Source organism: Hoplias malabaricus, chromosome 10 (assembly GCF_029633855.1).
Source record: "Hoplias malabaricus isolate fHopMal1 chromosome 10, fHopMal1.hap1, whole genome shotgun sequence".
Classification (NCBI taxonomy): Eukaryota; Metazoa; Chordata; class Actinopteri; order Characiformes; family Erythrinidae; genus Hoplias; species Hoplias malabaricus.
Window position 1 is genome coordinate 30,649,488 of NC_089809.1, and position 11,470 is coordinate 30,660,957.

At 37.2% G+C, this 11,470-nt stretch overlaps 1 protein-coding gene across 2 annotated transcripts; it reads right to left on the reverse strand.

The window, feature by feature from the left end:
* Positions 1–387: 387 nt before the first annotated feature.
* On the reverse strand, positions 388–11,406 carry zdhhc3a (zinc finger DHHC-type palmitoyltransferase 3a). Of its 2 annotated transcripts, none has more exons than XM_066683181.1 (7): positions 11,198–11,406; positions 9,180–9,499; positions 8,631–8,755; positions 7,939–8,035; positions 6,678–6,759; positions 5,704–5,834; positions 388–1,706 (listed from the first exon to the last, which is right to left on the reverse strand). In XM_066683181.1, the coding sequence occupies exons 2-7, from the start codon at positions 9,477–9,479 to the stop codon at positions 1,494–1,496; spliced, it is 948 nt and encodes a 315-aa protein (XP_066539278.1). In that variant the 5' UTR covers positions 9,480–9,499; positions 11,198–11,406; the 3' UTR covers positions 388–1,493. The 2 variants fall into 2 exon arrangements, with proteins under 2 accessions (XP_066539278.1, XP_066539279.1); XM_066683182.1 differs by lacking the exon at positions 388–1,706 and adding an exon at positions 2,943–4,084.
* Positions 11,407–11,470: the final 64 nt, after the last annotated feature.

The following is an 11,470-nucleotide window of genomic DNA, read 5'->3' on the forward strand; positions in this document are numbered from 1 at the left end:
TCGCCAATCCACCTGCAACGTGTGTTTTTGGACTGTGGGAGGAAACCGGAGCACCCGGAGGAAACCCACGCAGACATGGGGAGAACACACCAACTCCTCACAGACAGTCACCCGGAGCGGGAATCGAACCCACAACCTCCAGGTTCCTGGAGCTGTGTGACTGCAACACTACCTGCTGCACCACCGTGCCGCCCAACACTAATTTGTTTAAACATTATTAAATATGAGTGAACCTGTGTATGAATGAATGAAACTGAAGTGCACAAACAAATTGGAAGTAAAGGTTCCTTTTTATTAAAGTGTTTCCTTTTATGCACATCAAATTCTTATTTTCTGTAAAATCATTACAATAATTTCAAAATAATTGAAATAATACAAGCTCAGGCCTCTGTAACAAAAGAGTTAAGTCATCAAGTTTTCCAAAGAAAAGTGTATAAAATAATATACCATCAAAAGTAAAGTGAGATGGGCTCAAGATGGCTGCAGGACTTCAGTCTCCTAAACTTCCTTACTTAAGGCAAGTCTAGATTTATTAGTAAAAGGTGCACTAGTCAGTTTCGAGCAGAGTGTTTGTCTGTTATTGTAGTTCACCTACCTAGCAGCAAAATGTTACACTTCGCAAACCCCGACCATGCCACAGGCATGTCAAGGCATTAGTCATGGCAACCTCTAGAGGCTCAACATGCAAACCACAACAACAAAGACTGCTGCTGGGGTCCATTGTCACATACTTTCAACAAGTATTTATGGACTCAAATTTAGGCCATTGCTAAAATGACTTTTTTCTAATCATATTTTGCATATTTTCCAGGTTACCTTCACTAGTTAGAAAATGAAATATAATCAAGTAGCGCACCTTTAAAGCACTTTAAGTTAAATGTGCAAAATCTTATAATAGTGTAACAGAATGATGTTTTTATATTTCTATAAAAGTCCAAAGGTTTATTTTATTTTGCACATTTACTTTACAAGGATAATTAAATGTCTCAACCATTCATCTTATTTCTCTCGATATGAAGAATGTCCAGAATTTGGTGTCCACACAAATCTTTAAAAGGCACGTAGCAAAAAACGTATATGGTTTGTATGTTTAAAAATGCTAATTGAGCCAAATATTCCAAGGAAATTAATTGTTATTTGCTCGTGGTATGCAAATAGACTTTATAGGCATTTCATATGTCTCGAGTCCAACTGAATGATTAAAACTAGGCAAACATGTTTTTAATGAATATCTAACGCATACATCTCATTCCATGGAGACACTTGCAGATCATGTTTGTGAAGCTGACCAGGCAACACTCAGGACGCATGACTCAGATTTCTGCCTTCATTTACAAAAAGATAAAGATAAAATCACTTCTTCTCATTTAACGTTAGAAAAATCAAGTTATATGTAAAATAGCAGGCACTCCATACGAGTCCAATAAAGTTCCCATACTCTGTCCTACCATGGTGAGAGTGCAGTACATGGTGGACTATGGATCAGCATGGCTTTAGTACTGTAAAGGGATCTCAATGATGTCCTCCTCTATGATTTCCCCCTGAGGAGGTGGAGGGATGTTGGACTTGGCATTTCTTCTGCACGAAAGGTCAGAGAAGGGGCTGAACCAGACCAAAGAGAAAGAACCACCAAATGCTAACTTCATGGCCTCCCAGCATGAAGTCTTCTCCCATTTTGGAACTTCTCCTTTTAGTCTCTCAATACCCTGCCAGAAAAGGAACACAACAGCATTGAGATGCGATCATCTAGTTGCTGGAAAATTTGGGCATATTGGTAACTGAAAATCCTTTGAATGCACTGAAAACAAAGGAAGCACAGTGTTACTATGGAGAAAGGGAAATGGGCAGTAAATGAGAGTTGTGGGCCTATATCATAAACTAAAAGAAACATGGCTTGATTTTCACCATACAAATGAATAAAAAAAAAAAGCACATTGCACATGCAGCCCATGCTTTTCTGAACGTTCACTCCGCAACAAAATGGTAAACTATTATTTTCACGTGTCAACAGCATGCATTCAGGCATCAAATCTAAGAGCTGTGTTGAATCTGCCTTTTTAGTCAGGAGTGATCAAGGCTTACCTCCATCTTACACCAATCAGACCGACAGCAAACCTAATTCATAATGGCTTTACACCTTTATATATAACGTTGCAGTTATTGCATTGTTTAGTACAGAACTAAGCATATACAAGACTCTAACATACAGAGTAGAGTACAAAAGAATACAAAGAAATAGTTACCAAGTATATAAAGTGTCATCAAGCAAGAGTACAGGGAGAATATTAAGATGAACAGGTAAAAGTTTTCCAAAACACTTGTTGGGAAGCAAAGCCTTAGTACATCTTAAGATTTCCAGCATGACGTTACATTGAGAATGATTTTCAAACTGCAGCAGATTGCATAAAATTATATTTTCTCCCACTTTCCATTCATCAAAAACCAAAATATTCATGATTGTCAGAGTACACAGCCAGATTAGAACCCGAGCGCTTGTGTGTAGCCCTGATAAAGCACCTGAAACAGAGATTTTTAAAAGCTGTCCATCACAATTATTAAAATGAAACACAGTCCCGATATTAGGCTCATGAAACTAACAATGAAACAGTGAATTAGAACATGGCAAGAACATTATTCGTTTTCGTTTCTGATGTACATTGATACAAAATATATGTTGTAATGTAACATATCTACTTTAAATAAAAACATCTGATATCAGAAAAATGTGACTGATATTTTAACTAATATTTAATGTATTTATTGTGCTCCAGGAGAACACATCTGCATTTTATACATTTTACTGTTTTATTAACACTCTACAAATATATTGTAGTAGATAAAATATCTTGTATATCTTTAGTGGGAATTGTTTAAGTATCAGCCTTAGTAAATGTGTACATTTCACAAATGTGTTTAATGTTAAGATAAATACTTAAATTTAACTCAGTAACCCTTGTTTTTTTTACTTTTATTTAAATCAAACACATTTTCAATCACCCTTACACCTTTCCTCATACATTATGTATTTAAACAAAGCACATATGCAACAGCTTTTGTAAATGGATAAAAACCATATATACTTTATTTACATGTTTACATCAACTGAGGACTAATTCAGAGAAAATCAATTAAAATGGAATAAAAATGAGCCATTTTCCATCATCAGCTGTTACAGTGTCATTTACGTCATCATCAATAGGCTGATTTTTTGAAACGTTTTTTTTTGCTTTCTGAAATCCCATATTTTCCTACAACACATTTGCTTAACTCTTATGACAGTTCACATTTGTGATACATCTCCTCAAAAAAGACTCTCTTTGATTTTTCACAAGTAACAATACTGAGTATTACAAATACATTGCATGCCTCCATTTTACTTCGCTGTCATGGATTATTTTACTTCCTTAAAAGGAAATACAAATAAAAAAAACAAGATGGAGAGGAATGTCCCTGGGCCATGGCAAAATAGAAAAGACTAAAAAAGAAAGAAATGCACTGAAAGTTTAAAGATAAGACACCATGATCAAAATATATCATAAATACAGCTTGAATGTACAGAACCAAAGTGTGTATTGGCACAGATTTTCAATCAGTTTGCTCAATCTCAAAAAATGTGTACAGGCATGTGGATAAAAGTATTAGTGTACAGAGATTTACTGAATAACAAATTTAAGGGTTCCATTCCGGAGTTTACCTTGAAGGAAAATGAACAGATGCAAAGGTAAATAGATGTTTTTTAAATTATTTTTCTCCACACAGGAATAAAACAAAGCTGATTTAGCCTCGTTGGTAAATGTAATGCAAGACACACTGGTCAAGTCAGGATTACAATCACGCTCAAGGATGCCGGTGGGTTTTTGGGAGTTAAACAGTCCCGTGAATTCCAGTCTCTACTTATCAAGGGAAGGAACTACTCTTCCTGAACTCAGACAACATACTGGTAGGGGTCAGCTTTCCCATGGTCAGGTGTGGAAAAGGGGCTAAACCATGCTATTGAGAAGGGGTGTCCAAATACCGCCTTCATGTTCATCCATTTAGTTTTTTTAGCCCATCTTCTCTCTTCCTTTTTCAACTGCTCTATGCCCTAAAAACAAGAGACAACCAAGACTTCAGAGCGTGTGTGGAATAATGTGTTCCATCTCTAATAAATAACTATGATCCAAAGATTCAACACTCTCCATTTGAGGCACAACTTTCAGTGCAACTCAAAGATCAAATATTTTTCTGCATCATAAGAAATATGAATATGAAGGAATAAAGAATTCAGTCCCCTTAAACCACATAATTACAGAGTAAAGACATAAGTGCAATTATGACTTCAGGGAGGGGAATATTTGTAACTTAAGAGTAAATTAACTCCCCTTACACAAAATAGATGCAAAATTACATTTCTGTATGATCCTTTACTCAACAGGTACGGCCATATTTAGACACTTTAAAGTCACTGATTTCACTACATTAACTACTTATTTTTACATCAGTCATTGTCAAAACTGGAAAACTATTTTTTTAGAGAATGTACTCACTATAGAGCTCACTCTTTGACCATTAGAGAATAACTTGTTCCATGAAATCATTTGAGGGTCCATGGAATAATAGGTAAGTAAAAGTTCAGTGTTTATTTAAAACAAAAATGCTGAGTATACAGAAAGCTCATAGTACACCTGACTTAAGTCCAAAGTGCAGATATTCTACTGAAAAAGTACTGAGTGTAAGCACTGAGTGTATTTGAAGGGATGCAAATGTAGAATAGGCAGATTTGTACTCTAAACACATTACTGACATTTGCCCATTTAATAATTTTTTGTTTTGCAATTTGTGAAAGTGTGAACCAGTTATTTACTGGAAGGCTGATGCATCTATACCACAGCATATTATGTACATATAATCGCATAAATAATAGGAACACTTAATGACACTGGAATCATATTTGTAGTATTAGCAAAGTATATAATAGTATTAGTAAGTTTTTGTCTGGAATATTGGCATTGGATAGTTTTGATTTGACTGATATTTCACACAGATATTTGATAATGTACTTACTGAAAAAAAACATTTAAGTGATGCTGAATTCTGCCTTGGAAAACAGGTAAATATACATTTTATTAAAGATTCTATGTCTGCATTAGAACACATTATTGACAGCAGCAGATTTAAACATAACTTTGATCGTAGCGTTATGTAGATTTCATTAAAATTTAAGGTTTTGACTCTTAAAAAAAACATATGTATTTTGCAACTAATCAGGAAAGAGTGTGTTTTGGGTTCTAAACAAACAACCATATTAAAAAAACTGCATTGGCCAATTTGGCAGTAAATAAATAAATTTTGGAATTCACACTCAGTAAGTAAAGGACAGTATAAAAGTATATCTTAGGGCAAGGAATGGCCTTGTTGTACTTGATCAGTTAAAAGGGAACAGTGTTATATGTAGAGTGACTAATTCCATAGTTCTCGCAAATTGTCTTTAGATTAGAAAGACTTTCCAAAACCTTTTGCAAGCTGTATTAAACAGTATGTAAATAGAAGCACTGCAGACTGTAAAGCAACGGTAGCTATATTTAACTGGGCATGAAAGACACAGGAAATCCTAAATGACTTCCTTTTAAACTTTAATCATACAAATATCTGCTTTCAGATCTACGGACACCTTCTACAGCAGGAAAGGGCAGAGGGCCAGAGGGAGGGGCTCAGGTCTCTTACCGTCTCATCTGTACAGATGGAATGGACTTGGGTGCCAAACATCACAGAGGTGAAGATGAGGAAGAGGAGGCCCTCAAAGCACAGGAGGATGAGGAGGATGACTGTTGCTGGAGGTGAGAAGGTACTGCATTCTGGGGTGGGATGGGAGAGGGTAACCACTTAACACTTAGGGTAAATAAGAGGATGTCATATTGACTATATGTTACTGAAATACATTATGGATGAGCTTCCTGGACATGGTTTAAGCTTAGACCTGTATAACAGCGCAACGGCAAAGGTAATTCATCACCAAGATTAAAAAAAAAAATGTATTTATTCCAAGACTGGGCTTAATCCATGTCTGAGAAAGGGTTGTGTGATATTCCAAACCAGGCTATTTTACAATTAATGTACACCATCAGATCTCAATGAAGGCAACAATGATGGTCACGGTAATATAGAAAATATTGGATGGATTATAAGTAAGGAATAATTTTTAATATATTTATTGCAAAATACTGATAGTATAGCTGACAGAGATCATAAAGTATGGGACATTATAATATAAAACATACGAAAACTCTTTTGTTAAATAAGGCAATATGTTTATACTGCCCAGTGTTTGTGTAATAATCATTTTAAAGGAACATCAGTTAAAACACAACAGTAACTTGAGGTGCAGCTGGGAAAGAATTGTTATATAAAACCAATTCCAGTAAAGAAACACTTGAAGCTTATAACATTAAACCATGTTAATCGAGCTAGAATAATGGTAGTAAAATCTAGCCATTGTAATAGCGTGACAATCACACATCTGATATTCAGCTGTATAAATGTATAAACATACACACACTTTGTTTCTAATAAGGTTGATGCATGCTTTGTACCGCCCACAGTAGCTATATTACTATAAATCAACTATGATGCAGCATTATGCTTCAGATTTTAAAAACTGGTGCCAGGGTTTTAAAAATATTGATAATAAAACCACTTACTTGTCCAGTCATCTTCAAAGCAGTACAAAAAATGGAAGACCACCATGACCAATGCATGCAGAGAAATGAGTGCAATGTACATCTAGAACACAAAGGTAGTCAGAGTTAAATAGGGGCTGCAGAGGTGCCTGCCTAAAAAAATAAATAAATAAATAAATAAATCTACAATATTATTTACTTTCCATCTCCCACATCATTATAGCAGTCATGTTAACACATTTCGGTATTGTAGACTTCAAGCATACAGATGAATTTCCAATAACAATGCATAAAGCACACAGACATTTACCATTATGGGCAATGAGTTTAGTGATTCTAAACTTTTCAGTGTAACATATTTTCATTAATGCTTTTATGTCCAAATATATACTCTGCTAACAACTGATTAAGACATTCATTCATTATCTGTAACCACTTATCCAGTTAAGGGTCGCGGTGGGTCCAGAGTCTACCTGGAATCATTGGGCGCAATGCCAGTCCTTCAAAGGGCAACGCATGCATTCACTCACACCAACGGACACTTGAGTCGCCAATCCACCTACCAATGTGTGTTTTGGACCGTGGGAGGAAACCCTTAAACTTTTCATAAAATTCTGTGTATATTTCCTCACCATTTGCTAGCTCTACAGTCTGTTTGCATGTTTAACCAATCTAACCTATTTATGAAGCCCCAGTGTGAAATGGGTTTAAAAAAAAATGTCTTGTTCTGGTATGCTAGGCTTTCCCTTTCTGCTCACGGCAGAAAAGTGGCATTAAGGATTTTAAACAATGAAGAAAATGTTGAAAAGCATGAACTGAGATGAGAATATTGCTCTATTCCTGCTCCATAGGTGGGTAATATTGACATATTTTTGCTGTAGATGGAACTGACTAAATTCGGGTGACCGCTAACTGCATGATAGTAATCACAGACCTAAAGTACAAAGTTAAACACCACGAGTACCAACTGCGTTTCTGTGGTATTTCAAACAGTGAATTAAAAACTTACAGATAAGTAAAACTTTAGCCACGTACAAACAGGCATATATTTCCACTCAAAGATACCGTTCCGCTTATGATGTTGAGCTTCTGAACGTAAACAAACCACAGAACAACATTTGCCCACAATCATAGATGACCACTTTAGGTCTTGTAAGTCTCACTTATAGTACGTAATACAATTGCTGAATGTTTCAGACACATAATTAGTCATACAACAGTACAAAGAAAACAATATTACTACAACATCAGTTTCCTCTTACTGTCAATGTGTGTTACATACCGTAAAGAGCACAAAGTACTTCTGGTTATTTTCGCCAACACAGTTGTTGACCCAAGGGCAGTGGTGGTCCATCTTTCGAATGCACCGCTTGCAGACACTGATTAAGTGTGAAAACAAGGTACAAGCAGGATGAACAAAACATGCCACACATTTATTTTACATTCAGTACATTGTGTATTGTAAAGAGATTTTTTTCCACAATTAGTGGGAATTAATTAATTTTTTACATTCCAGAAATAAACCATTGTGTAAATATGGTGATCACCCAGCTCTAATATTCAGATGCCCCTGAAGGCCTTCATTAACTCAGTCTCATCATGGGCTCCATTGGTTTTTAAATAGCAGATTTAGTTTCAATAGCAGATGATCGAATAACATTTTCCTTCTCTTACAAAGATCTAAAGTTACAGGGTTTTCTTAGAACACTGATGAATGTAGAATATTATTTTAAATAAAAAATATATGATAATCGATTTTCCGGGACATAATGTCCTTTGTTCCAATTGGAGAATGAATGTATCCAAGGATGAGGCTGTATGATGTGGAGTATAAAGCATTTCTGCTGATTCAGCTTGAAGAAAAATGGCCAAGAAACCATCACTCATACATAGGTTGTATACAGATGACCAGTGTAGCTATATGCAGTTTCCTGGCAGAGCGTTGATGCTTGACCTAGCACTCATCATTCTTACCTGCAGTGGTGGGCTCTATCAGGCTTGATGCTACAGCATTTGGGACATTTGTAGACCACCTGACCTGGCTTCAACTGCAAGCTTTCTATGTATTCTTTAGTTGCATTTCCTTTTGGTACAGCCCCCTGGAAGCATGTTCATGTTTAAGTTCAATATTTTACCAAATCCATGCAACATAAATTTTACCCAGTTTATCATCCGTTTATATAAGTAGTCTACAAATCTGGACTCTGAATCCAGATTTGTACTTTCTGATATATATGTCACTAGGTGACCAACTGGGTCCATCAGCTGTTCCGTTAAACAAACAGTGATGAAAAATATCCAGGTCTGGAAAATGGATTCAAGTTCTAGATTTGAAGAGCTTTATGACTGAACAATAATAATGAATGAATCAACAGAATTGATATAAAAGGCTTGGGACAAATTCTTGTCCCATCAGCAGACTAAATGTATGAATGTGCCCCCCCCACACACACACACATTTTTCTATATAATTTTGATTTATACAAGCATTGTTTTGACAGGTTTAATTAAATGTGAACTTACTGGGTCTGTGCACATGGCTCTAAAATGGGACGCCAAGGCAAGAAAGGCCAGGCTATTGAAGATGGTGCCATTCACCAGGCTATAGGTGAGGTTTTTGGAAGGAAGCAGCATAACAAACAACACCACAAACTCCGCAAAGAAAACGAGCAGCCACGTGATGACCCCGCACACGATGCCGCAAGCGTCCCGGACGAACCACATGCTGCTCTGTTGGTCATGACATGGAGGGACACACGGCGTGGCCTGCAGGCTGCCTGCCTGCCTCTCAACGTCCCTGAACCGAGGCACTGGACTTCTCATCCTATCACAAAGTCTCCATGCTGAGGAGAGACACAAGATGGAAATCACTCGCCATGCAGTTAATGAAAAAGCACTTTTAAGTGGACAGAATTTCCCTCTGGGTGTAGGATATCAAAGAGGGATCACTAACAAACAAAGCTCATCTGTGAAATGAGGTATTAAGTGACATGTTTGGAGAACATTCTTAGCTACAAGGGGTGATAAGGGGCTTCTCAACTCTTTTGGAAGAGGGATTTTTGACCTGTAATCGTATTTAAAGCAATTTGGACAGGTGATTTTTCATCACAGAAAGAAACCATTTCACCAGACCACAAATTATATACACACACATGCAGATAGTCACTCAAGTGTTCTTGACTGTACACACACTACTTTTCCTAAAGCACTACTGAAGAACATTCCTTAGGGTGTAGAGCTGTCTCACTGCCTACAGTTCATAAAGAAACAAGACTTCTTGACAGCGGATGAATAGTTGCTTCAGTCAGCCCATAGGCTGCTGACATCAGGGACCAGGGCAGCAACAACAATGCCAAAAGAAGATGGACTTCGTCTGCAAAGGATCTTATTTACATTCATGATACAGTTCCCTTAAACCGAGTACATGAGACACAATTGATGCTAACTCACCTGTCTGTTTAGGAGTATTAAAAAACAACTAGGGGCCAATCCCCATGCAGGGTCACTTAATCTACAAATGGAGTCCTTGGAGTTAAACTTTCTTTTTTCTGTTTTGTTTAACACATTTTACACTGGTTAAGTCAGTCAACTTCCACATCTGTTCATAAAAATTTATTATGAACCTGTGCCTATTTATAAAACATTTATTATCTGAAATAAAATATTTAAGTCTAACCCTATTACAGATGTTTACACATCAAAAATTTACATAGCTTCTCTTCAAAATTAATTATACTGTATTTAATAAATAAGGCAGTACACAACACTGTACTAGATCAGTTTTAAACATGACCACCTCATTGAGTGGGGACTTGCTGTATGGAGCATGAGCTAGTTTCACTTCATGTCAAAGGCACATTCCTAAAACAAATGTCAAGATAATTAATAATTATGTATTATTTGTTGGTGGGGAAAATACTTATTGATCCTTTAAGGCCAGAATTCATTTATGATCATCCTGTCCATTGGAACGGAAACAAAATACAGAATACTTCGGTGTCATTTGTCCAAAGGTCTGTGAAACCCTGGTCTGGTAGGTCTCTTTTGGTCTGTTCAGGCCACAGTCCGTTACCCTGAAACCCCTCGGTGTGCCTTTAAGGATACGTAAGCAACGGATGGCATCCTGCATGCCCTTGTATTCAACGAATGTATTAAATATAAAGATAAACGGGAGCTTTGGGAACTATACATCACACAAATCTGAAGCAACGAAATTAAAGCTCCAAAAACATGTCACCGAACAGTCGCCTACAGCTCGCCTGTGGTGCATTGGGTTTGTACCAAGTCTGAGCAGCACACAGCTATCATAGCGCAGTGTGGGGGACATGGGGAAAAAGAGACCAAACCGTTCAGACGGGCTAAGGCACTGTCGAGGACACGATAAACAGACACATTTAAATATACTACATTTCAAAATAAGTCAATGCCGAAGGCGTTTGTCATCCATGGGTTTTAGTCACTAACAGCCAATAAGCCCATGACAAGGAAGCTAGAGGCTGCGCTAGCCTTAACGATACCTGGCCCAGGCGGTCGATACTTACTTCAGAGTCGGAAATACTCCTCACATTCACTCCTCAAGAAATAAGACGGTAGTGTAGGTAGAGAGGATAACCGAAACCCGCCGCTCACTCTCAAACCGTGAGGAAAATCCTGTTTTTCTGGAGACGAGGAGGAGGAGGCTGCTGTTGTTGTGAAAGAAGCTGCATTTTTGAGCGTCTACTCCTCCCTCAGCCGAGTGACAGAGGAGAGAGCGGAGGCCACACCTCCACACAAGCAATTTTAAGGTGAACAAATTACTGACACCTGCAGTCAAC

Coding starts and splice junctions, on each gene's coding strand:
- zdhhc3a (XM_066683181.1), bottom strand. CDS start 9,479: ATGAGAAGTCCAGTGCCTCGGTTCAGGGACGTTGAGAGGCAGGCAGGC. Junction 8,756..9,179: donor GAGCCATGTGCACAGACCCA/GTAAGTTCACAT, acceptor ACATGCTTCCAG/GGGGCTGTACCAAAAGGAAA. Junction 5,835..6,677: donor CTTTGAAGATGACTGGACAA/GTAAGTGGTTTT, acceptor ATCCCACCCCAG/AATGCAGTACCTTCTCACCT.